This window comes from Phycomyces blakesleeanus (assembly GCF_001638985.1).
Source record: "Phycomyces blakesleeanus NRRL 1555(-) unplaced genomic scaffold PHYBLscaffold_17, whole genome shotgun sequence".
In the NCBI taxonomy this organism is placed as follows: Eukaryota; Fungi; Mucoromycota; class Mucoromycetes; order Mucorales; family Phycomycetaceae; genus Phycomyces; species Phycomyces blakesleeanus.
Genome location: NW_017265150.1, coordinates 667,484 through 693,496, shown reverse-complemented (window position 1 = coordinate 693,496; position 26,013 = coordinate 667,484). Strand labels below are relative to the sequence as shown.

Below are 26,013 nucleotides of genomic sequence, written 5' to 3'. Positions count from 1 at the left end.
CTCGCAATTTCTCCCGTAAAAGCATCAAAGACTTTTTTGTTAATACCAGTAATGATAATCCTGATTTCCAACTTAAAATTGAGGCTCAAGAGTGTTAAACATAGTGATTTGGTATCATATCTGTATACAGAGCTCTATTAGCTTACATAATTTATGACAGGAATATAGCATTTATCCTACCATTGAACAAAGCATTGATTCGGATTAAAGTATTGTTCCATAATTGGATCTTAATAATGTATTAAAAATGACGCTTCTGATAAAAATCTTTGTGTAGAGATAGTGGATAATATGGGCTTTTTTACTATTTGATTCAATATTTGCATGTAGCTGGTTTTAATAGCTCTTTAGTCAGTATTACTATATTTATAGTTCTTCACAGTTCTTAAACAAACCTTTGAGACAAAATGGCTGTGACCAAACGTTTGTTAGGTCAATTCGCTTTTCTTTTACATACAGAGCCATATTATGGTGATTTTTCTACCTTTTCAACGATTTTATTCAGGGTTTCAGTGTCTCTACTTATTGTTGGTGCTCATTATATTTATTTATACTACCCAGCATCCAAAAGTGCGACTCTTAGAGAAATAGAGATGATAGAGAAGTACTAAGGTATAATTCCACCAAGGTATCTAGGGAGAATATCAAGGGAAAAAGAAAGAATAGGTGTCAATGAGGGGCTTTTGAGGCAGTGAATGAGAAAATAAGCCTGGCCACTGAACTATCCTTGTGATAATCACATACATACCTCAGGGTAGATAACATAACCTTCCATATATTAACGTGTGTTCTTTACTGTGTTTTCTTTGGTTTGTATGTAGACTTTAGAGAAAAAGATCTTGGCCAACTTTATACCAGGTTCAAAATATGGAAAACTATAGGCACTTTTGTCAGAAATATTGATGCCTTAATTGGGGTATTCTAGGACGATTTGTTAGTTCGCCATTCCAATGTCGTGAGGCGCCAGCTCAACAGCAATTGCACCGGAAATGCTGAGCCTGACAGCAACCTTAAATTCTTTAAGTAAGACATCAAAATCAGTAATGTAATATAGCACGGTAAAAAAATAAGTTGACTTGAAACATAACATACCATGTGTCAATTTTAGTATGAGTGTTGTGAGATTTCCCAGATTTACTCAATTTTTCTTTTTTTTACCTGATTTCTATTATTTTTACTGTATATTCTATTAGCAATAGACATGTGAAAATATTTTATTGTGGGTTTCTCTAGGCCTTGCGCATTTTAGCATATTGGCTACCCGATGAGAGCTGAAGAATAAATGAAATAATAAAAGTAACCCCCTAAATATGAGGGGAAATAAAAAAATATGTAAAAAGTGAAGGATAAATAAAGAAAAAGTATGGAACATGCATGACAGAGACAAAGATGAATAGTCAGCAAAACGGTAAGAGAGCACGTAAAAAACCCCCTGTGGGGGAAAACGGCTTTTAGAAAGACTAAGACTAAAATAGATAATACAGCTGGTAAGAATACAGGTGAAATAAATATATAAGATAAATAAATGACACGAAAGAATCGAGAATAAATAACTAGGTACTGACGGCACCAGAATTGGGAACGGATTTCAGCAGGGATAGGAGCTCCAAAGAGGGATTCCTTTTAGAAACTCGGGCGATCCATTTATGGATCCAGAATACACAACGATACCGGACCAAGTCAGTCCTCCTAGGCACAATTTTGGGCGGACACATATGGAGGGGGTTGATGAGGAACGGTGGAAATTTCGGATAGAAGATGAGGGAACGGATCACCAGGAACAGGTTCTTGGGTGGGCGGCGGGATGCGGTGGGGACGGGTTGGTTTTGTGGCACGGAATTTTGCTGCAAGGTCGATGAGGATTTGACCATGAGCTTTTTCTTCTGGCAGTTTGTAGGATGAGGTGGTTTGATCAACAGTACGTAGCAAGGCAAGCAAGCACGGCCACCAATCGCACCACATACAAGGCGATATGAAAGATCTGGGGAGACAGTTGAGAGCATAGTCGATGAGATGAACCTCTGGGGGAGGAGCAGGATCCATCAAAGACCAGAGTTTTTGAACGAGAGTGATTGTGGCGGGGCATATGAGCATGTGGTTTTGGTTACCCTTGATAGCGCCACATTGGCACTCAACTGATGGTGTAGGTGGTAGCCAAGCAATTCGCCATTTGATTAGGTGGCGTCGTTCTGAACTAGTGCACGGCAGTAGTAATACCGGATCCCAGACAGGTTTCACAAGCCTCTAGCAATGATCACCAGACGGTTCACACTCGCAAGCTGCATGTTGATTTCTTTTTGGCACAGTAGAACATAAGCTTCTTTTAATGGGTCCTTCAACCGAGGTTGATGTTCTTTCAGAAATTGGGCCTTTTTCCAGAGTATACTACGACGAAGCTCACCCCATGTCGTTTTTTCTTTGGAAAGGTCCAGCTGCGTGGTAAGAGCTTTGATTAGGGAGTCTGAGGGTAGTGTTTTGGCACGACGAAGAAATTTGGCTTGAAGAGCATGGGAACGGGTGAATAGGCTGGGTAGAGCAGCTAATGCAGTGATATAAACTACTCCCTTCGTTGCATTGGGCCGTCGAATACATGTCCGGAGACACGTATTTTGGGCCTTCTGCAGGATCTGAACGTCGCTCCGGCTAGCAGGAAAAATAGCTAACCGTACTCAGAAATGGGGCGGATAAAAATGAGATAAGCTCTGAAAGCCGCATGGAGACCAAAACCGTTCATGTGTACATCCGAGCTACTAAGCTTACGCATTGCTGCACAAGCTTTTTGCTGCGACTTGAGGAACATGTCGGCTCGATCTATCCTTTGGCTAGTGAAAGGGAATCCTAAATATTTAAAGGAAGGGCAGGTGGGAATAGTATTCCCATATAAAGAAAAGGAAGAATTGGGAGGGGCATTGAGGACCTTGCATTTGGATAAACTCCACTTATACCCCAGAAGGTTTGAATGTGTCTCGGCTACAGTCAACATTTTTTGCACATCGTCGGGTGTGCCTATAAGGGCAACATCGTCAGCGTACAGAAGACAGTTGATAGGAGCCATTGACATAGGAAGATAGTCTGGTGCATCCCCCTCCGTCCTGGGAACACTGAACACATTACAGGGGACCGTCCTAAGCTCCTCCAATATTGACAAAGGAGTGGCTGTTGGGCTGTCCAATGCATACATACAGTATGAGGACAAGCGAAGGGACCTTGTTAACGAGGGAGACGGGATGCGAACGTAGTATGGTTGGGTGGAGACTCCCCGAAGTAAACGTGGTAGTGTATCAATAAAAAGTAAATACAAGAAAGGTGAAAGTATACTACCCTGCAGGACTCCATGTCTCGGCGTAATACCACGGGACACTGCATTTTTCATCACTACATTAACAATAATATCATTAAATAAATTTTGAAGTAGCACTAGCAAGGGTTCTGACACAAAAGGTCGCAATGAGTCCCATATGACGTTACGATCCACACTATCATATGCAGCTTTGATGTCCAGAAAGATAACAACTGGTGGTTTGAGCACTTGCTCTCGTTCAGGGTCGGGAACAGAGTATTTCCTCATTAGTTCGTAGGGACAGAGAGCCTGATCTAGGGTACTGCGGCTAGCATGGAATCCTCTCTGGGGTATGTCTAACTCTGGGATGGTCGAAAGGAGTTCCTCAGCCAAGCATCGCTCCAAAATCTTCCTGAACACCGAAATCAGGCTGATGGGCCTATAACTGCTGGGATCTGCGTGTGCTACTTTGTTTTTGTAAATAGGTATTGCCTGTGCCGTTCTCCATGCAACAGGCGTCCATGACCATCTCCAACACAGCTTGAAGAGCATGTGGAGTAGAGGACCTAGAGTTGATACAAGAGGCTTGAGTATCTCTGCCCTAATATGATCAATATCTGGTGCTTTCCGTCATGGCAAACGACGAATAGCTTCTTTGACTTGGTCTACGTCCCATGGTACTTCCCTCTCCATTGGTGTAACCGCCTGTTCAGTCTGTATTTCCATAGATCCACCAAAAACATTCTCAAGGTAGTCGATCATGTTATTAGCAGCTGTAAGTGGTCCTTCTGGAAATGCCAGAGAAATTGGAGATCGTCGCCAAATCTTTATTCTCTTTAACGCGCTCACCATCTCTGAAGGAGCCTTTTGGATTTTGTCGCAGAAATCGTACCAGATTTGTCGTCGTGCCACCCAAACTGCTGTTCGCAGATCTTGGTTTGCTGCTACATACTCAGCATGGGCTTTAATGCATTCAAAGTCGTGCCTACCAGGCGTCGCCAATGGTAAAGTTCTTGACACCGGTCAGCTAGGTGTTGTAATTCAGCATTCCAAAAGTTCTTTTAAACCTTTGGTTGTGGTGATGCTCGCCCAACAGAATCATCCGAAGCCTTATAGATTGTCTCATTGAGACGTTCTGAATAGACCTCCAAGACAACAGGACATGATATGGAAGTGTTTTCCAGGGTTTGTTGGATCTCTTGTTGAAGTGTACCTGAACCCACTTCAAATCGTCTTTGGTATTTTTTGTAGACCTCTTCGATTTCCAGTCATTGAAGCTTCCAAAGTTGACAGACAGAGTTTTCTGTTGGGAGCTGTGGTATGAACACAGGCCGAAAAGATATCTCACAAAGGTGGTGATCAGAGTCCAAGGCGAGTTCGTCATGGATTTTCATTTGCATATCATGGAATTGCTCCTCTCGCAACAAGAAGAAATCAATAATACTTTTGAAGACCCTGCCAGATGTATGGACTCTCTTGTATGTTGGGAGGCCAAAGGCCAACTCCGAATTCTGCAATGTTAAATCCTTACTTCTAACCCACTTTGCCATAATTTCACTTCGTGGTTCTCCTCGAGTGTCCCCAGTTGTGTGGTGTAGTCGAGTGTTGAAGTCGCTGCAAACAATGAAGTCGTCGACGGGTAACAATGCCAGCCACTCTTGACACTCAGAGGATGTCAATCGTGGTGAGAGGTATATACAGTGTATAGTATAGGGATCGATCCTACATGAGACACCGTGGGGGTTAATGATTAGAAGGGGGTGTACATGATGAGGAAAATCTGGCCTTATAAGTAGCGAGATGCCATCTATTGGCTTTGGTGACGTCGTTGGAATAGCAAAGTTGTGTATCTGGGTCCAAGGGCACTGGAGAGCAGGAGCACTCTTAGGCAGGAAAGTCTCTGTAACAAAAAAAATATCAATATCGTTCGTCTCACAAGCATCTATCACATTCACCAATTTGGGCTGTAGTCCATTGGCGTTAAATAAACCGATCTTCAGTCTATTCATGTGTTGTGGTGATTGGCGTTTTGGTGGACTCTATGCCGTCCATGTCATTGGTCGGGACTATGGAGGCGGTGGTGCTGGTAGTTTTTCAGCCCTCCAGGTAGTCAGAGACTACAGTCTGCAAGATCTTTACCACAGCCTTTTCGGACGAGAAATGGTGGATGACACTGTGACCAAGATATGTTGACATGCTGAGACTTGCCTTGACCAGACGTGCGTCAAATAGGTCCTGAGCTTTTCTTGCCCTAATCTCGATGGCCTCTTCCTTCAACTTGGGATCTGCGATCACGTCTGCTGTGGTCAGATCAAAGTTCCCCAGTGGGACAACCTTGGCTTTTCCAAGCAGTGCAATGAGTTCTTCATGGAACTCTCCATTTATGAGGAGGGCCACCATCCCTCTGCCCAGGAATTGGATGTCAAGAATGCAGGAAGTGGGGATCTTGAAGGAACTGAATATCTTTCTCATTTCTTGGTACTTAACGTATCTTTTGGCCGGGAGGTAGACAAATTCGTACTCAGATGGGTCAGTGGGTTTTTGGAGGAGTTGTTGTCCCTGGACTCTGCGGACTTGGACTTTCTGCTTGGCCTGCTTGGCATCTATGCCCTTCTTTGCTTGTGTGGCATATGACATTTGGCCAGCTACTTCGTTGCTGCCTGTCTTGTTTTGCGGGTTGCTCTTTTTGTTGGTATTATTTTTATTGCTGTTGTTGCTTTTGTTTCTGTTGTTTTGGTTGCTGTTGGTGATGGTGATGGTGCTGTTGGTGATGGTGATGGTGCTGTTGTTTGTGGTGGTGCTGCAGTTAGCGCATCGGATGCAGATGTTGCTGTTGCTGTCAACTGTCAAGGCTTTCGGGGCATGTTTTGATGCCATCAGTGAGTCCTTACCAGTTGACGCAAAGGCTGCTCTGGCAGCTCCAGTGGCTTGCAAAGCCATTAGCCTGTCAAGCTTTTCCAGCACGGATTGGTAGTTAGCTGCCAATTCTTCAGACTTGCAGGTCAAGTTTGCAATTATGGCCTCCAGAGTGGCACATTCCTGTTGACTGGCCGCTAGGGTCGTTGCTTCGTCCTTGTTGTAGGTGAAACCACCTTCGATCAAGTTTGCACGGTTCTTGTTGATCATGCTATGCGTGCTGACTGCTTTTTTCTGCTTCTAGAGTGCTAGAGTCTGGGCTTTATTTTGTTTAGCTGGGATTTGGGATTTGAGTTGTGAGTTGGCCTCCAGGGGTGTGGTGAGTGTCTCAAGATCCGTAGCAGCAAACTTAAAGATTGTGTATGACATGCTTTGTTCTTGGGCTTGTGGTACAGTTTCTAAGTGCATTGAGGCTGTTGGTGTGTCATTGGACAAATTGTTCTGATGTGTTGGTGAATGGTTTGGGATGAGGGTGTTATTAGCGACCTTTATGCATTTGGAATTTTCAAATGTCAGGTACTACATTGTCTTTGTCACACCAGATTAAATTGATCAAATTTTCAAATCTTTCTATATATATCATTGGATATGTAATAGGGAGTTTCACCAGCTTTGGATATAGCAGTGGCTTAATTCGGAAAATGATTGGCTGTGACGAATCTTCAAAAGTGAAAAACGAGCATTCAAGCATCTAAAGAAATAGTTCGATACTCTGGATGTTGTGACTTAGCCGAAATCTTGTAAAATTTGTACTTTATGTACAATTGATAGCAAAGTTCATATAAAAGCAAAGTCAAAAATAAAACGTAATCAATTTATATAAAAGTAGCTATCTTGATACCAAATTATAGAAGTCTAACTTACTTGTGAGAAATTTGGGCATAGGCACTATATTTATGGGTACTCTAATCAAGCATATTATACATATGAATTTTGACGTATATGAGAGAAAACATATCAACCAAGGGTCATTATATGTCTTTTATAACTTGATTTTTTAATACAACCAGAAGAGCATAAATTATATAGATATCTAAATTTAATCTAACTTGTTTCTTATCTCTTTTCTTTCTTTATGAACAGTTTCAGTATCAACCAAGTGTTTAAGAATAAACCGCAATTCATAGCAATAGAAATTCATATTGTGTATCTATTATCCTGTTTTTTTTGTATCAGTATAAACGTCAATAGCAGTTCAATAGTAAATGATATATAATAGTACCTGATTTTATCAATTTCTTTTTGTTTTCTTCACCTTTTACCTTACTTTCTTGCTTTTCTCCATCTTTATATCTATACAACAAGCTTATTTTTTTACTTGATATGTCTAAATTAAACAACAGACAGATTATTCTTACAAATCTCAAGCACAAAATTCTTGAAAGACTACTTGCTTGTCAATTGCTCATGGTGTCACAACCCAACCCCATTTTTAACATTGTCACCAATATCCCTGAGATTGCAATGTATCAGATCATATCTAGTCAAAGATATCTGTCAGCAAGAAGCATGATTCCTCGGGCTCTCTATCATATTGACTGGCTGATGAATAAGCTGGACAATGACAGATTCAGACAAGAACTTCGGGTGAACAAAGATTCATTCTGTGCCATACTTGCTATGATTCAGGGTCACTGGGTGTTCAGAAGCAATTCTTCCAAAAAGCAAACAGAACCAGGAATTCAGATAATGGTAGCATTGGAAAGACTGGGTATGTATAGTACTAGTGCCTTCATAGGATGGATTGCAAGATTGATGTCTATCTCTGGTATGTTTTAATTAACTAATATTCTAATATATATGTAAATCTTACTTTCAACGAATGTCTGTTAAATTATTTAGAAGGATCAGTCAACAACTTCAGCTGGAGATTCATTTTTGCAATCATGTCAATAGAAAAAGAGTATGTCATCTGGCTGGATGTTCAAGAAAGAAAAATAATCAGCAATAGAATTAAGTAGGCAACTATGTTCCCTTCGTGTGTCAGGTTTGTGGATGGGACCCTCATATCTTTGGAGTGCAAGCCAGTGTGGAAGGGTGAAGATTTCTACACTAGAAAATCATTGTATTGCATCTCGACAACTATTGTATGTGGCGATGAAAAGGTGATAAGACATTGTCATACCAGATGGGTTGGATCAGCTCACGATTCTTGTGTGTATAAATACACTTTCTTGTGTGTATTTCCTGAACAATATTTTTCTGACAATGAATACCTACTGGCAGACTTGGCCTATACCTCGAGCAGATATCTTGTCTGCATATACAAGAAGCCCCCATCAAGATCAATGCCTGAAAACAATATTGCCTTTAACAAGAAGCATGTCAATGCACGTATGGCCATTGAACATTGCATTGGCATACTAAAAGGCTGCTTCCAGAGCCTAAGAAGGCTAAAATTGATGATTGCAAACAAGAAGAAAGTGATGAAGATTGAGGTCTGGATCCAATGCTGTTGTGTCTTCCACAACCTACTCTTAAACTGTGGAGGCAAAAACTTCAATGCTGTAGACTGTGCCAAGAAAGAGACAGAAAAGAAAGTAGAAGATCAGAACACAGAGGATTTGCTCTCCAGTGAGCTTGGTAACGAAAAGAGGAAAAGAATTAAAAGAATTATACTAAAGCAATAATAGTAATATAAAAATATAAATTAATATAGATTTCACTTTTATAGTGAGATTCATAATGCAAGAAAGTTTAGTAATAATAAAATAACATTTTTATCTTGTTAAAACCGCTTTTTATCTCTATATACTTAAACAATTAAGTATAGCTTAACTAGATTTAATCAGTTAATCTATTTGATCTACTGTCTTGAAGATAGTATATTCAAAAGATATTATTCTTTGCTTTATCATATATATCTTACAGGGGGGTTAAGATATTTTATATAAATATCTTGTCTACTCTCTCTAACACTTCATTGGCAGAAAGCCCCAAGTCCTTTAGTGAGTTGATACATTCTTAATCAACTTGCTTCTGCTCAATATCCAGCTTTCTGTTCTGAATCCTCTCATTTTCTATGTTTGCCCATCTCTGCTCTTCATCCTTTGCTTTTCTGTGCCTCTCTGTAGACTCATGCTGTTTTTCCAACAGCTCCATGTGTCTGTTGTTTATATCAGCATAGTTTTTTACCACCTCGCAAATACTGCTATCTATATTATATTGAGCTCGCTTTGATGGCCTATGTGATTCCGAAGTTGTTGCTGTTGGTTGCTGTGTAGAGTTGGACAATGATGATTTCTTACCAATATCTTTGCAGCCCTCCAGCTCCCCTGTCTCTCTCTCTCTTCTCTCTCTTTTTCTTCTCTCTCTTCATTACTCATTATCAGACTATATGATAGTAGTGCATTATCATCAACTGGCTCTCTATTTTCCATGGAACTAGACCTGATTACCAATAGTCTTTTGCCCATTACTAGCTCCAGAATATAATAGTATCTGAATCTTTTTATAATGATCTCTATGAACAATAGCAAAATATCAATACTTAGGTTCCATTGTTTTTTATTATCTTATATATTAATTTAGAGGTTCACCTTTGAATGTAGTCTCATTCTGCTTGGCTTCATTGCTTGTTTCATCTATTTTATATCTTATTCCTTACCCAGTCTGGTTAATGAACTTGTATATATCATTGTATTTATTTTGGAGGTACTGGAGCTTGCCACAGATATCTTGATTGCTTTGATGTGTGATGCCATGCTTAATCATGATCTCTCTTATTTCAGAACAAAGTGTCTCCTTTATTGTGTCTTTTGTTTCCCCTCCTTTCCAATGACTGAAATTATTGTCTTCTGTAATCCACTCGATAACAATGTCTATCAAAATTGACCCATTGTTGACACCATCTTTTGCACAGTAGTTAATATTCTTGTGATCTCTAGTAGCTATATATAGTTTTATTAGTATATATAATATTTATTTAATCCAATAGCATATCTATAACTATACAAGTGTACTTTTTTGAGAGCTCATGTTATAACAGTTGTATAGAGTTATAAGACAGATAAGACAAGTAAGGTTAGATAAAGAGAACAGATTTAAGAAAGATATTATTTACTGATAGTCATAGTGCAAAGTATTTATACTTTTTAGATAACAAAGGTTTATCATAATCTACATTATTTTATATCTACATGAGGTGAGTATATATAAAAACAAATAATAAAGTTGATACAAATAATAGAGGAAACTATGATAAAAGTATGATAAATAGGATATAATTGGAAATTATTCTTTAATACAACAACGTTTGTAAGAGTGTTTATAAGAGTATTTGTAAGATCGAAGAGAGTAATATTTACTACATTTATTTTATTTGTTGTATTCGAATAAAAGGTTTTATAAATATAAAAGTCCTTCAATTAATGGCAAGACATCTAAAGTGATATTTATGACAGATACAGGATTTTTGGACCCAAATAAGCTTTTTTTGCAAACTTTCAGCTTTTGGTGAAAATTAAATAAGCAAAGTTCAAGTATCGAAATAGTAATATAGACTGGATTTAAAATGACATTAATTTCTGAGGGTTGATCTTTACCTTGTTGTAATTGGGAGTCACAAATGTACTTCTTGCAGCAGTAAAGGACTACTGCAAGCAGATACATCCATCTGCATAAAAACATTCTTCTTCTTCTATCTGTCTGTATCTCTATCCGTAGTTCTCTCATATAAATAGCTTCAAATTCTCTTGAATAAATATTATCTTTCACAAGCTCAACTTCTTTTTATTTCTCTTTCATATTCAATCTGATTGCCTAAGCAGTACTATCCCATCTCAAGCTCTACTTACATTACAACTTCTTAGTTACTTTTCCACTCAAACACAACTCAAGCACCTAAAAATAAAGCTACTAATATTGATAAAATGTCAGAATCCAGAATACTATCTGCCAATAACTAGAACAAAAAGACTGTCAAGAGATCTGGGCACCCACAGCTCACCAGGTCTACATATTAGTGATCTTATTATTAAAAAGAGTGCAAACCGTTCAAAGACTCCCACGCAGATTTCCTGAGGGCTTGATATTTCCAGACAGACAGTCCGTGGAATTATAAATAGGTTTGAAAAGACGGGAATAATCAAATATCAGTCATTAGGTAGTGACCTTAGAAGTATCATTCAGGATCATCATCAACAATTTATTATCAACACTGTCAATGAAAACAATATCATCACCCTAGAGGAATTAAAGATTCTACTTTTGGAAGAGTTTGACAACATTCAGAGCATTAGTGTATCCACTCTGTGCAACTTTCTAAATAATGTTGAAAGGATTACACTGAAGAGGTCGACTCCAATAGAAGAGAAGAGAAACAATGAAGAGACTCGTCACAAAATAAAGGATTTTATATTAAACCTTCAACCTGAAGGGATTTTATACAATTATAATTGTATTTTTATTGATGAGACAGAGTTTAATATCAACATGATTAAAGGCCGCTCTCAATCAAAAGCTGGCGCACCAGCCTTTGTTAAAACTAAAACCAAGAGAGCAACGAATGTGACAATTATATTTGCTCTTTCAGCAGAAGGCGTTGAATCATATCATGCAAAGATTGTGAATGGCGGCACTACAGGTAAGCGCTCAAAGAAGCAATATAAAGCATCTTTTTATCTATGTTTTTTCTATAAAAGTGGCAACTAAACTTAATATTTTACAGACCCAATATTTATAGAGTTTGTCTAGCAATTAGTTGAGAAGCTGGATAATGCAAATGCTGGCCCTTATCACCTGGTCATAGACAATGCCAGGATTCACTATAATCCCTCTCTCTATAACTGGCTGTAAGAAAGGAACAAGCACACACTCAAGTTTCTGCATCCATACTCTCCTTTCTTGAATCCTGTTGAGAAATGCTTTTCAAAGCTAAAGAACTTTGTCAAAAAGCATCCTTTGGATACCAAAGAAACCTTGTGCAAGAGAATACAGTCTAGTAGCTATCAAATAACTAAGCAGGATTGCAAAAGTTGGGTTAGACACTCAATCTTGTTTCATCAAAAATGTTTAGACATGGAAATAAATATTTGATTTTTTTTATTTTTAAAGATCATCATTTCAATACTTGAACTTTGCTCATTTAATTTTTACCAAAAGTCAAAAGTTTGCAAAAAAAGCTCATTTGGGTCCGAAAATCCTGTACTATAAATCGTATTAGAAAACAGTAGTCACTCACAGTGATATTAGAAATATCACTAAATAATGCACAGAGTAAGAAAAAAACATATTCGATATAGTGATAGTGATAAAATTTCTGTCCACCATCCATATCACTATATTGAGCTTTAACTGTAATTATATCATACTGCCAGGTAAACTGTGTCAGAGCAATATAGAGCTAAATTAGTAGGAAGTCCTAAAGCTCTAGTATAAAAGAGAAAAGAATAGCTAAGAGCTAAAGAAGTACAATTTATGACTTGATGTCATAATTGTAACACCGATACTAGTTAAGCAGTAAATACCTTCTAATAACCAAATATAGTAAAGAAAGAAAGTCTTAAGAAACTAAGACGTAATGACAAGAGCAGATTGTGTCTTCTTATAAAAAGAGACATTTTTTATTTATGAATAAAGACAACTTATATATAGTCTCAAAGTATTTCTATACGTCTCTATTATCAAATATTTTATTTTTCTATTGTTTCGTACCTGAAATACCACATGATATATCGCAGATATTTATGTGTTCATATATGGGCATGTAATAAACATGTATACTCTGACACTCTTTTGGAAATATGATTACATAAAAAATTTCTCTGGTGGTGAAAAAATGATTTTTGGGGGGTTTGCATTTTTTCAGTCAGTGTTTTTGTACAACTCTGAAAATTTGAGTCCACAAACTTCTCTATTTATAGTTTTGCAATTGATTTGTTGAATAATTAAATAAATAAAAATTATTGAAAGTTATAATAAAAAGTTATATAAGCAACAATCTATTAAACACCACAGCAGATTTTTTTGTGTAATCTTGTTCCTTAAAAGGATTCTTGTATACGGGGCGAATTTTGCCCATAACAGGAAATTCATTTTTTTGGGGGACTGAAAAGTGGGGGGATGGGGGGACTACTCTCGGCCAATAGATTTCTATTAAAAAATGTACTGCACAATTTCAAAAATGGTTCAAATTTTTATTTGTTTCAAATAATTTTGGGTTGTAAAAAATTTATTTTTTATTTTCGAAAAAAATTAGGCTAAAAAAAGCTAGACTGGACCATAAAATCCACAGGCAGTAGCACACCAGTATATCCATACCACTAGAAACACTAGTAGTATAACTGTTTGTACTTATGCCTGTAAATTATGCAATCGGTTTGCTGCAAACTACTATGTCTAGCTAATCCAAGAGACCCAGTGCCAGAAATGCCAATAAACCCAAAGAGCATAAAGATTTGAATTTCGAGAAAAGCTAAAGCAGAAAAACTAATAATTAATAATTAAACTTAGTTATATATATTTAACAGAATTTTATCTTTGACTCTATTAAGGCATTTGCAATAAAAGGCAGCCAAATCTCTGCAAGTGAGGAGTAAATAGCTAGTCTTCTGTTGCTTTGTAAGAGGAACATATAGTTATTACTTCTTTATTGATTTACCGAGATGATGAAAAACTAATTTATAAACTAGAATTGCATGATTAATAAACACAATGACATAAAAAACTTTGATAGAATAAATACCTTTGAGCTTACAGTCTTTAAGCAAAATTCTGCTTCTATAAATACTATAAACATACTGGAATATCTTACAAATGGAAGCTCATGCAAATAATAAACATTTAGTGGAAAATTAAGATAAAAAAGAAGACAAAAACACGCAATATTTTCTTTAAAGAAAAGAAGTAAAAAAAAATTCTAATTGGTCCACTGGCATTAAATATCGATCTTTGCACATTTTATAAATTCAATTATTTTCGCAAAGTCATGTTCCCCCTTTGTTTTTACAATCAATTTATTATTATGCAAAAGAATACAAGACAAGAAACGTATAAAATCGTTAAGACTCAACCTTCTAAAAGGCAAGGCGAACTTAACTTTAGCATCAATTCAGGTGTTTTTATCTGCTCCGAATGCGAAAAAGAGTTCGAAAAGCCTTGGTTACTGAAAAGGCATTTGAAGGTTCACCATATAAGTAATCAAATGGCAACCAATACTGTACTCGACGAACCCAAGCAGGCCGAATTGATAGTCGAGAACACTATTCCGGATGCTAATGCATTTGATTACTCGAGTGACGAAGATGACTCCTCCAGTATCGGGGATGAAGAAGACAACATTGTAGACGAGGAAAACGATATTGTCAATAATTTCTTTGATATTGAAATGAACAGTAATCCAGTTTTCAACGCGTTCTCTGACATGTTTTCTTCTGCTGCTGCTGCTGATGAGGTATCAATGACCGATGATGACTCTGAGATCCCAGAAGAAGTCTTTGAGACAATTGGCACTGTAAATGACCCTACAAGCTGTTATCCTTTTCGCGATCTTCAAACCATGATCCTTTTCGCTTTTATCGATGGGGATAATGACATGATCTCCCAGCAAATGTTGAAGAAGATACTGCTTGCGATGAACTTGATCATTAAGATCCAGCAAGAAACTCCCATAGGAAGAACATTTAAGTTACCTCGTTTGGATGCTCTTTTAAATTATCAGGCAAGAAAGAAGTCCAAGATGCCTGTCTTTCCTTCACAAAGAATATCAGTACCTGGATCAAATGGGAACGCATTCGCCCACATTAACCTTCCGTCCGACCACTTGAGATTTCTTATGGCAAACCCAAAGAAATCCAAGTTGATCTCGTCCATGCCCGATTGTACCCCAAACCAATCGATCTGTTTGGAACAAGGTGAAAAGTGGAGAACCCACCATCTCTTTCAGCAGCCTATGCACACTGTAAATGGTATAGATGTCTGGTTTGGAAACATCATTTACTTGAAGACAAACGATTGCAGCATCCGCTTTTTGATTGAATTGTTCCACATGACAAATAAAAACATTTTTGCGAGAGAGTATCTGGTCAGAGCGATTTCGATTGTATGCTATGGCGTTGAGGTTGCTGTTACTGATCTTAGAGTAGAGCAGATCTCTCACGTTGACACCACTCCTGTTGAAAGAGATCACTACTACAGTATCTCAAGTAGCCTTACCAAATTGAGTCCTGCTCATGACTTTCTTCTTTTTGGAGTTCATCCAATGAAGAAGCCTATGCCTCTTTCTGTTTTGCCCGGTAATGTAGATCGCGATGCAGTGTTTTACAAAGTTAGGATTGTTTCAATCATCCTTTTTACAGACGACACTTCTGGCAATCGTTCAAAGCAATACAATCCGTTTGAAAGCTGGTTAATGAGATGCACTGCCTTGCCTTTTAAGGATCGAAATTCGATAGCAAACATCCAGTTTCTTTCTACAATCCCTAAGAAAGATGGTGCAAATGGTATGTCTCTTCTGCCAGCAATCGTTGATGACTTTAAGAAACTCGAGAAAGGTGTAAAAATGTTCTCCGCTGAAGACAATGAGTATGTTCTGGTTGTTGTTCCCATCCTTTGGATTGAGGCTGACATGCCATGTCATTCGGAACTTTGCAGATTGCTTGGGCCGGCCACCACATTTCCTTGCAGAAGATGCTACATCGAACTTAGACATGCAAAAGACTTTGTGAAGAACTTGTCCTACTTCTGTGAGTGCCATGAGAGACGAACTCAAGAGCACTATGTTCTTGCAAACTCGTCACCTGGCAGAGACACTGAGATCCCAAATGCTCCAAAAATTGGAATGAACATGCCTGCAAACGAGATAAGCTTTAGAGATCGTTCGACTGGCCGCTTATTAGAATTGCAGTCATTTGATCCAGAAAAGGATACACCAGTGGAAATCCTCCGCACGATACTTCTTGGTGTTGCAAAGTATATGGTAATTGACTTGGTTAAGGTCGTGCTTAAGAATGACACAGCCACAATAGCAAGACTTTCAGAATTCTTGACAGATTACACGCGATCAACTGGTCTATCAAGAAAGTTCACCCAAAACTTGAGACATAGTGGTTCATTCCTCGGTAGAGATTTCAAGGTTCTGCTTCAAATACTTTCTGTAATTCTGATTACAGAATTCTCTGGAAATCATGAGCTAGACCTTGTAATACCATGCTTTGTTGAACTTGGCCAATTGTGTTCTCTGGTATTCGTTCGTCAGGTGACATCAGACTTTGATAACTATATTATCAGAGTAAATAATGCAGTGAAACGCTTGATCAGAGCATTATTTGACTACAATAAAGGAACCAAGAACGAGCTCCACAAGGCATATTGCACCAAGCCAAAAGTTCATTACTTGACACATCTCAAGGAAGATATAATTCGTTTTGGCCCAGCCCTCAATTATGAAACAGAAAAGGGCGAACAGTTCAATAAGCACATTCGCGAACATCTGTTTCATACGAATTGCCAAAACACTTCCAGGGATGTTTGTCTAAAGTTTGCAAAGCAGGTAGCATTGCAACATGTAATTGACGGCGGGTCGTGGATTAATAGCTCTGGCAACCGAGAGAAGTCTGGAACTGGAATAGAGAGGTTCATTAAGGACAACAATGAATCTTTGTTCTATTACACCTTTTTTGGCGGCTCGAGAGAGCTAAAGGACAACAACGACACTGGAGATATTGAAGATGACACCATCCAAAACAACAGTTTTGGCGCGTTTGTTTTTAAAGATGATCCAATCTCTCGCCCTCGTATAGGACTTGTCTCAGGCTCTGTTGTTAAGTTTCTTAGCATTGTTCCTTGTACGGATAATGACAGAAACAATAACTATGCCAAGGCTGTAATGACAGGTGAGCATTCTGATGTTGCTAACATGAATCTTGTTTGTAAGTTAGATTTGCACATTTTCCGCAACCCATTTTACATTGTAAATTTGAGCAAGTTCGGTTCCTACTGGTTCATTTTCAATAATATTCTTTTTGATGAATAAAATGATGCTACTTCTTTATTATTATTATAATTATTATTTGAACCTTCTGTTTTCTTCTTCTCAACATCAATTTTTTTGCGTAATTTCTGTGAAGTCATTTTTTGGTTACTCAAACTAACCCCCAACTTTCCTTAATAAATCCTTTGTCTCACTTGAACACTTTCTGACTTCCCTAACAGTTTTTTTTCTTACTTTAAAAGCCCACAAGTAGTACTGAACTTAATTTCATCCTTTATTTGGATGAAAAAAATTGAGTACAAAAACAAATTACAATATTTTGGCCTCTAAGCCAATCATATTGCTTAGGTGCCAATTTTTACCCAAAATGATAACAAAAATCTCTGGTGGTGAATGTGATTTGTTCTTTACTATCATTAAGTACAAATAAAATAAAATAATTATTAAGTCATAATTATAAAAATAATTATGCTTATAAAGAAAATATAATAAAAATAATGTTAATTTCAAGTTGATTCATTCAGTTAAATATAGTGAGAAAATAAGATACGATATGTAGTTATGTGAAGTTATTGTTGACAGAATGATACTTTTTTACTGTACTTATTGATGTTTTGCTCTACAAATAGAAAAAATACTTTCTATTCAGTCTCGGTCCCTGTCAGAAAATCAAAAAAAATAATAGAATATAATTTTTCTAGAATTATAAAGAATTCTGCAACATCACCACACTGCCAGACAACCAAAATTTTATTAAAAGCTGATTATTTTTATAACACCCCGTGTCATACTCTGATATGAATGGTACTTTGTTATGTGTATGATGTGTACAAGAAAAGCAAGGTATAAATAATAATAAGAATTGAGTTCTGTAATGAGGTAGGGTTATTTGAATTGAGAAACAATTGTGTTGTGAATGAGTATTGATTACTGCTGAATCTGAGAGTAAGACTGAAGGATAAAATAATATCCTCAGCTATTCCAGTCAAACGGATCTCCCTTTATGATATTATCTAATACACAGATCATCATACACATAATTGATTATTTATTATTATCACCATGACATGGGATATACAAATACATATACATTATATATATGGCATCATTATATTTCATCTACATATTTCTTTTATTATACAAATATTTAATTGAGAGACTACAACTACAACTATCTAATATTATGAAACATTACCCGAGTATCTGGGTCGGAATACTAAAATATTACCAATAGCATAAATGCTCTTCTTTACCAAAACTCTTGGACTGATCTGACTGGAGAAGTATCATATCAATTGGTCTTTCCGGATCTTTCCAGAAGAACAATACTCCTGGAAGATGACTCATTGTGATAAAGATTACTTAAGCATACACTGAATTACAAATTAGAAAAACATATAAATATCAGTAGATAGTTCCGTGTAGAAAGACAATCGAATTTTATCATTCTTTACTTTTCCTTTGAAATAAACAACCTACACAAGTTCTCACGAATTCTTTTGTCTATATTATATTTTGCTTTATTTTCTCCCCACAACAAATTGTAATAAAATGTAAAATAAATAAGAAAAACTACTCCTAGAATGGAAAAATAGAAAGAATTTCAGAAGGGAAAGAATATCTAGTGTGGTATTTCAGGTACGAAACAATAGAAAAATAAAATATTTGATAATAGAGACGTATAGAAATACTTTGAGACTGTATATAAGTTGTCTTTATTCATAAATAAAAAGTATCCCTTTTTATAAGAAAACATAATCTGCTCTTGTCATTATGTCTTAGTTTCTTAAGGCTTTCTTCCTTTACTATATTTGGTTATTAGAGTGTATTTACTGCTTAACTAGTGTCAGTGTTACAATTATGACATCAAGTCATAAATTGTACTTCTTTAGCTCTTAGCTATTCTTTTCTCTTTTATACTAAAGCTTTAGAACTTCCTACTAAATTAGCTCCATATCGATCTGACACAGTTTACCTGGCAGTATGATATAATTATCTTAACAATCTTTAAGATATTATCTATAGTACTAACTGTAATAATTATTGGGCTGATTACTTAATCATTTATATAAATTTTATACTGACAAGATGATAGCTACTATGCTATCCCAATATAAATATGTTCTTATATGTGATAAATCCAACATCCGAGTATCTAGATCACCACATCTAGAACTAGCAAAAGGAAATGAATAATGCTAATGTAAAATAAACTAAGTTAAAAGAAGTATTTAGAGAATAAAAGATTGAGAATTAACTAAGAGAATTTCTAAGATAATTTTAAAATGAAAAAATAAAGGGGAAATTTAACAAAACGAAAATCATAAAATATGAGAGGAAGAAAAATAATAGAAAAATAAAAGAGGGAAAAACTAATTTCGGAAAAGAATAAAAAGAAAGGAAATTTGTTTTCAGAAAATTGGGAGAAGAATAGAAATAAAAATAATGAGAAGTCAAATTTTAGAATAAGAAATAAAAATAATATAAGTAAAATTAAAATTAAAATTAAAAAATAAAATTATAATTGGGGGTTTGAGACTTTGTGACTGATTAAAAAGGTTGAAATCGATTGAAAAAGGGACTGGTACTGTGGCCAATAAAAATTATAACGTACCGCGTCAACTCCATCTAACCCGGCTAGCTCAATTGGTAGAGCGTGGGACTTTTAATCCCAAGGTTGGGGGTTCGAGCCCCCCGTTGGGTGTTTTTTTTCATTCATTACTGAATTCTTATCTGTCAGGTCTCGATCTGGTATTTCTTTTCTGGCACTTGTAACTAAGTCGCAGAATCAATACTACTGGGGATGGTCAAGTTTTTAAGAATAGTTTTTAGATATGAATCAAAGATGCTTTTTATTAAATATATTTCTTGACTATTTATACAAAATAATAATTGATTTCTGACTAAAAGAATAGCTACAATAATATGTCTTAGATGCTTGTTGTCTAGTAATATCTTCTACAAGTATATTCACTATCTTAAACATGTAAAACATGTATGAAAGACAAATTGGCAAAGTTAAGATCTTTTATCCTAAAAAGTTAACTATTACTGATGACTTATAACTACTGATTTTATTCACTAATGTCAACTCTGACATTTTTATATTATTTTAACTTGCATAAGTTTTACAATTACCACTACCAGCTAGGACGTTGTGAATAAATAGGAATTTAGAGAATTGAATGCTTTTTTATTAATATAAATACTACAGTATTTATATTAATAATATGATATATATGTCACAATTGAGTGAAAAACAGACTCTACAATGAAACACTGGTTTCTTCTTGCTAATTATGATATTTCAGATACAAAACAATTAAAAATAATAAATTTAAGAATAGAGATGTATAGAAATACTTTGAGACTGTATATAAGTTGTTCTTTATTTCTAAATAAAAAGTGTCTCTTTTTATAAGAAAACACAATCTGCTCTTGTCATTACATCTTAGTTTCTTAAGGCTTTTTTCTGTAAGAAACATCCAATTGGTCTCAGTCATTAGACCAATCAGAATCCCTTTCGACTATATTGTTATTAGACCAATCAAATCATTGCATCCATTTTCTTAGAGAGAACACTTATAGCACCAATCACATAATTATCCCTCCCAATCAGCAGATATAAATATTTGTATAAATACTTATATAATTTGATTATAGAAAGATCAAGCAAACAACTTCTTTAATAAAGAAATCTATCTATATTTCTCTCTCTGTTTTCTCTGTCCTTGTCTCTGTTCAGATCGGTTTCTGATATTTTTCTTTACTATATTTGGTTATTAGAGTGTATTTACTGCTTAACTATAGTCTAAGAAAGAAATGTTTTGCACCCTAGTGCACTATTTGCACCTTTGCTTTATAATCTATATTTTATATTTTTCAACATCTTAAAAAACTAATTAACAAATCTACTATAATGTCAAGCACACAAAAGAATAACTCTCGTAGGCCCTATAACATGCTTTCAGATTTGACAAAAGGAAAGATTCTTGGTCTTCAACTTGATGGAAATAATTTTGCTAGCATTTCAGTCAAGCTGAATGTACCCAAATCAACAGTTTGATATTTTTTAAAGAGATATAAAGAAAGAGGAACTGTTGATAACAGAAATTCTTCTGGAAGATCACAGATTCTCACACCTAGAGACAAGAGACATATTGTCTTGAATCTCAAAAAAGACAGGTGTTTAACTTTGGATGATCTTGTTGATGATGCTAGTGCTGACACGGGAAAGAATGTCAGCAAGGTTACTATGTATAAAGCTTTGCACAGCATAGACTATTTTTGCTGTAAACCTGTATCAAAGCCTTTTCTTACCAAGGCATACATTGCCAAACGCCGAGCTTAGTACAAAACCATGAAAGACTGAAATAAACAGTGGGAAACAGTCATTTGGAGTGACAAGTTGTCATTTATGCTGTATAAAAAAAATTCAAGCAGAAAGCTCTGGTGCAAAACTAGTGAGAGATTTGGTACAAATCACTTTGTCCCAAAGGTGCGAGGAAATGATAAAATGGTTATGGTCTGGGGGTGTATCTAGTCAGGAGGACTTAGTCCACTTGTTTTTGTAGATGAAAACATGGATGGTCCAAGATATGTAGAAGTTCTTTGAGACCATTTTCTTCCATTCTTGTATACTCTTTCTGTATCTAGCAGTGGTAGCTACAAGTTCCAAGAAGATAATTCAAAGACACATAAATCAAAAGTTGCAGGAAAGTTCAAAAAAGAACATGATATTAATGTTTTGCAATGACCACCCAACAGCCTTGACCTTAGTCCCATTGAGAATATATGAGGAATCATTGATTACAGAATCAGAGCAAGACGCCCTAGACAAAATTCTTTGAATGAGCTGAAGGCTGCTTTGTTGGAAGAGTGGAACAAAATATCAGCAAAAACTTGTAGAAGATGCTGCTTGAATATGTCAAATCGATTGGCCTTACTTAAGAAAAAGAAATTTAAGCAAATCCGCTATTAAAACTATATCTTTTTTTTTTACATTATTAATATATATGTCATTCAATTTTATTATTCCAAGTATTATATTTCAATAGGTATTGTATATCTTTAGAAAGGGATCTGAACTTGTGATATCTTCTTTACCATTTATAGCGGATGTTAAAATGCGCGAAACATGTGGTGATCCAGACACTCGGATATTGGATTTATCACATATAAGAACATATTCATATTGGGATAGCGTAGTAGCTATCATCTTGTCAGTATAAAATTTATATAAATGATTAAGTAATCAGCCCAATAATTATTACAGCTAGTACTGTAGATAATATCTTAAAGATTGTTAAGATAATTATATCATACTGCCAGGTAAACTGTGTCAGATCGATATGGAGCTAATTTAGTAGGAAGTCCTAAAGCTCTAGTATAAAAGAGAAAAGAATAGCTAAGAGCTAAAGAAGTACAATTTATGACTTGATGTCATAATTGTAACACTGACACTAGTTAAGCAGTAAATACACTCTAATAACCAAATATAGTAAAGGAAGAAAGCCTTAAGAAACTAAGACATAATGACAAGAGCAGATTGTGTTTTCTTATAAAAAGGGACACTTTTTATTTATGAATAAAGACAACTTATATACAGTCTCAAAGTATTTCTATACGTCTCTATTATCAAATATTTTATTTTTCTATTGTTTCGTACCTGAAATACCACAAAACATTTCTTTTTAATACTGTATTTCCTTCAGACTTATTATCAATTACAACAGTAGACAATACTCATTTACAACAATAGATAGTGTCGTTAAATGTTCTGAACTCACTAGAAAAATAGAGACATTTATAAGTTGCTATATTTGACAATCGACATCTGAAACAGGCTCAAAACTGCCTTTTTCAGAACCAGGATTTTCTCAAAATTTAGAAAATTTGTCCAAATTTCAATTTGCAAGAGTTATGCTATTTTTTCATATTAAATAAGACAAAGCTTATAGTGAATACATGTATGTATGTCTTATCTATATTGTGCATAATTTATAGCTACTGTAAATATATTTTTATGGAGATACAGCTTATTTATTCAATGTATCATGGAGGAAATATGAACAGAATATGCCAGGAAAACTATGCGAGACATGATTTGTTCTTATTTCTTTTTTTGGGAGCAATAGTTCAGAACAGTTAACAACACTATCTACTATCTAATAACTATTCTTTTAGCTAGAAGTCAAGTATGATTTTGCTAATATTAGGGGAGCAACATTTTCAGGGTGGGGCACTACCTTTTTGATGAAAAACGTTGTTTTGATTTGTTGTGAGCCCTGAGTCAGCAACTGTGAGGAGTGGATTGGAATTAGCACTCAGTTCCAATCCTCTCCAATCAGAAGCAACTACTTCAACCGCAGGCGTTGAGTGAGCAAAAGCAAGCAAAGGAGGAGCACTGCTCAGCAAGATACCGCAGTAAAAGGAACTTTACATAGAAACTAGGATACTGCGGTATCTCATAAAATAGTATAAATATCACCAACATTATCATCAATAAACATTATCTTTTATTTCCTTCAATAGTTCTATATTTCCTTTTTACTCTTTCAGCCAATCACCGGCTTCCTCTTACTGAGTTAATCCTAGTTTATTTTAGATTTTGCCAGACTACAGATTGTGACTTGCTGTTCAGTATCAGATAATTATATCTGGTCCGTAAGGATTCATTCTTATCATAATAAAGATATTTTAATATAAGGCAGGATAATAGCTTTGGATAAGTGTAAAAGCATTCTCTTAAATATATAATGATATACTTAAAGCCTTATACTACCTGCGATGTATTAACGGACATATAGAGAGTTATAAATAAGTTACCTAACATTCTACTTCAAGTTATAATATCATAACAAAATATGTCGTGCCCCACTCCAGAAATGTCGTGCCACTGTAACTTTCAACTGGTGAGACAGGAAGATGTTTTTGCGCAAAAAAAACCACTCCTCTCAATTGAAAAAATGGGTATTCTTATAAATATTTGTTTTTGTATGAGACAAAGTTTTATTATTAAAGTGCCCGAAAACAGATCGTACTTCCTAAAGAAGGAGAGGTAAATGCCTAGGGAGAGATTGATAAACACACAGAGTGTGGGGTCTATGTAGTAGAATAATGCGTACAAAAGGAGGAGGAAATGATAACATTACAGAGAGAAGGGAAACAGAATGAACAGAATAAAAAAACAAAGAAAAATAATAATACAGGAGAAAGTAGAAAGTAGATGGAGCACAAGAGTGAGAGACCTAGTCTAGGAGATGGGAAGACTGAAAGAAAAATTGAAGTAATTTGTTCACAGAAACAACTATATTGGCAGAAACAAAAGGTACATTGTCAAAAATTTTGCGCCAGTACGCTTTCCATACTGTGGCAAGAACACCATCCAAAACATAATACGAGTCAATATGAGGAGGAGAGGGCGAGAGGGTGAGAGCATAAAAGGCACGAAGGATTGTGGACGGTCGGGCTGGCCACTGTGGTATCCACCTGCTCATGGTCATAGTCCAAACTTGCCAAATGAGAGGACACTCAACAAGGAAATGTTCAGGAGTCTGGTTAGAGTGACCACATAGACGCCACTTGGGAGAGGTGACAGAGCTGGGGATAATAGCATGAAGGATGGAAGCTGAGGAAAGAGAGTTATGTAGAAGCCAAAACCATATGTTGCGGGTGGAAGTGGGCAAGGTCAAAGACCAGAAGAGATTCCATTGGCGAGGTGACAGGCATAAGACCGATTGGCGGGGGTTTGGATCGGGAAGGGGACATAGGAGTCGAAATGAACGTCAGGAATGTTCGAGTTGTTGTATAAAGGAAGCAAAGGATATTGAGAGGTGCATAGGATCGACTGTGCCATATGAGCCATCATGGGAAGCGGAAGGGTGGGAGAGCGGAAGGCAAAGAGAGGCAAAGAGAGGCAAAGAAGGGGTGTATAAGCTGTGTGTGCATGTCAACAATGCGGAAAAATCTGTTGATGAGGATTGGGCATGTTGTTCAAGAAGATAGAGGGAGACGAGGAAAACAGAGAAGTAAAGGATCGTAGTAGAAAGCATCAGAAACCAACAGTTGATGAAAGCAAGAATTAGAAAGAAAAGTATTATGTGGTAAAGAGTGATATATGGCACTAAGAGGAAGAGAAAAACATGTAGCAAAAGAAAGAGAAGGAGGTATGTCTAAGGAAGATGGTTTATCATAAGCAAAAAAGAATAAAGACAATGCAGAAGGGAAAGGAAAAGTGCCTTTTCGACTGGTAGAAAAAAAAGAAAAAGAACATATGATCAAGTAAATGTAAAGGGAAAGCGGAAGAGTACATAGAAATATGAGCGCACAGCCAACGGATAGGAATATAGAGTGTGGCACAAGCAGGAAAGAGAAGAGGAATAAGCCATCGAAGTTGAAGAGCATACTGTAAAGCAGCCGGATCTATGAGATCCAGCCCCCCAACAGACCATGGAAGACATAATGTAGCATATTTTACTCTTGAAAACATGGGGCGCATAACAAAATTACCAACAATAGACCGTAGAGTGTTAATGAAGGTCTTTGGAAACCAAACGAGACAAAGGACGTGCCAAAGCCGAGAAAGAATGAGAGAGTTGACGATTGTGGCGTGTCCACGAACTGAAAGATAATGTTGAGAGTGCAATTGTGTTGGCAAGTGTACATCATTGAGAAGTTTGGTGACAAATGCATCGCGTTGTGTGATGGTGTGGATGAGTGAATAGCCTAGATAAATTTCCAATGAGGAAAAAGAGCGATCATACCACGAGGAGATTCCGACATATTGGAGAGGGATCTGCCATTCTGGAAGTGTGGAACTGGACAGAGAGAGGCCATAAGTTTTGTGCATATTGACCTTAGCATTAGATGCTAGGTTGTAAGTGTG

General features: G+C 36.2%; 9 protein-coding genes and 1 non-coding gene across 10 annotated transcripts; 5 read left to right on the top strand and 5 right to left on the bottom strand.

The window, feature by feature from the left end:
- Positions 1 to 1,689: 1,689 nt before the first annotated feature.
- Positions 1,690 to 6,406, bottom strand: PHYBLDRAFT_171006 (hypothetical protein; the record flags this gene model as incomplete). Its single annotated transcript, XM_018436470.1, has 5 exons — positions 1,690 to 2,194; positions 2,239 to 2,627; positions 3,941 to 4,242; positions 4,629 to 5,319; positions 5,420 to 6,406. 5 exons carry the CDS (start codon positions 6,404 to 6,406, stop codon positions 1,690 to 1,692), a joined length of 2,874 nt encoding a protein of 957 aa, XP_018288970.1.
- A 30-nt stretch (positions 6,407 to 6,436) lies between these two features.
- On the bottom strand, positions 6,437 to 6,887 carry PHYBLDRAFT_148149 (hypothetical protein; the record flags this gene model as incomplete). Its single annotated transcript, XM_018432021.1, has 2 exons — positions 6,437 to 6,715; positions 6,804 to 6,887. The coding sequence occupies 2 exons, from the start codon at positions 6,885 to 6,887 to the stop codon at positions 6,437 to 6,439; spliced, it is 363 nt and encodes a 120-aa protein (XP_018288969.1).
- Positions 6,888 to 7,519: 632 nt separating this feature from the next.
- PHYBLDRAFT_171005 (hypothetical protein) lies at positions 7,520 to 8,157 on the top strand (the record flags this gene model as incomplete). Its single annotated transcript, XM_018436469.1, has 2 exons — positions 7,520 to 7,964; positions 8,039 to 8,157. 2 exons carry the CDS (start codon positions 7,520 to 7,522, stop codon positions 8,155 to 8,157), a joined length of 564 nt encoding a protein of 187 aa, XP_018288968.1.
- A 1,003-nt stretch (positions 8,158 to 9,160) lies between these two features.
- PHYBLDRAFT_148147 (hypothetical protein) lies at positions 9,161 to 10,174 on the bottom strand (the record flags this gene model as incomplete). Its single annotated transcript, XM_018432020.1, has 4 exons — positions 9,161 to 9,450; positions 9,595 to 9,659; positions 9,804 to 10,086; positions 10,159 to 10,174. 4 exons carry the CDS (start codon positions 10,172 to 10,174, stop codon positions 9,161 to 9,163), a joined length of 654 nt encoding a protein of 217 aa, XP_018288967.1.
- Positions 10,175 to 10,592: 418 nt separating this feature from the next.
- Positions 10,593 to 11,848, top strand: PHYBLDRAFT_171003 (Homeodomain-like DNA binding domain-containing transcription factor; the record flags this gene model as incomplete). Its single annotated transcript, XM_018436468.1, has 2 exons — positions 10,593 to 10,651; positions 11,263 to 11,848. 2 exons carry the CDS (start codon positions 10,593 to 10,595, stop codon positions 11,846 to 11,848), a joined length of 645 nt encoding a protein of 214 aa, XP_018288966.1.
- Positions 11,849 to 14,159: 2,311 nt separating this feature from the next.
- PHYBLDRAFT_148145 (C2H2-type zinc finger transcription factor) lies at positions 14,160 to 17,168 on the top strand (the record flags this gene model as incomplete). The annotated part of the gene is made up of 1 exon (XM_018432019.1): positions 14,160 to 17,168. The coding sequence occupies one exon, from the start codon at positions 14,160 to 14,162 to the stop codon at positions 17,166 to 17,168; it is 3,009 nt and encodes a 1,002-aa protein (XP_018288965.1).
- Positions 17,169 to 19,757: 2,589 nt separating this feature from the next.
- Positions 19,758 to 19,830, top strand: PHYBLDRAFT_t188. The gene has a single exon. It is a non-coding gene; the product is annotated as a tRNA-Lys (tRNA).
- A 1,671-nt stretch (positions 19,831 to 21,501) lies between these two features.
- PHYBLDRAFT_114838 (hypothetical protein) lies at positions 21,502 to 21,669 on the top strand (the record flags this gene model as incomplete). Its single annotated transcript, XM_018428418.1, has 1 exon — positions 21,502 to 21,669. A coding segment is annotated over one exon (168 nt), but the record flags the coding sequence as incomplete, so codon positions are not given.
- A 507-nt stretch (positions 21,670 to 22,176) lies between these two features.
- PHYBLDRAFT_171001 (hypothetical protein) lies at positions 22,177 to 22,813 on the bottom strand (the record flags this gene model as incomplete). The annotated part of the gene is made up of 4 exons (XM_018436467.1): positions 22,177 to 22,344; positions 22,452 to 22,509; positions 22,553 to 22,610; positions 22,795 to 22,813. 4 exons carry the CDS (start codon positions 22,811 to 22,813, stop codon positions 22,177 to 22,179), a joined length of 303 nt encoding a protein of 100 aa, XP_018288963.1.
- A 1,563-nt stretch (positions 22,814 to 24,376) lies between these two features.
- On the bottom strand, positions 24,377 to 25,910 carry PHYBLDRAFT_171000 (hypothetical protein; the record flags this gene model as incomplete). The annotated part of the gene is made up of 3 exons (XM_018436466.1): positions 24,377 to 24,728; positions 25,439 to 25,853; positions 25,892 to 25,910. 3 exons carry the CDS (start codon positions 25,908 to 25,910, stop codon positions 24,377 to 24,379), a joined length of 786 nt encoding a protein of 261 aa, XP_018288962.1.
- Positions 25,911 to 26,013: the final 103 nt, after the last annotated feature.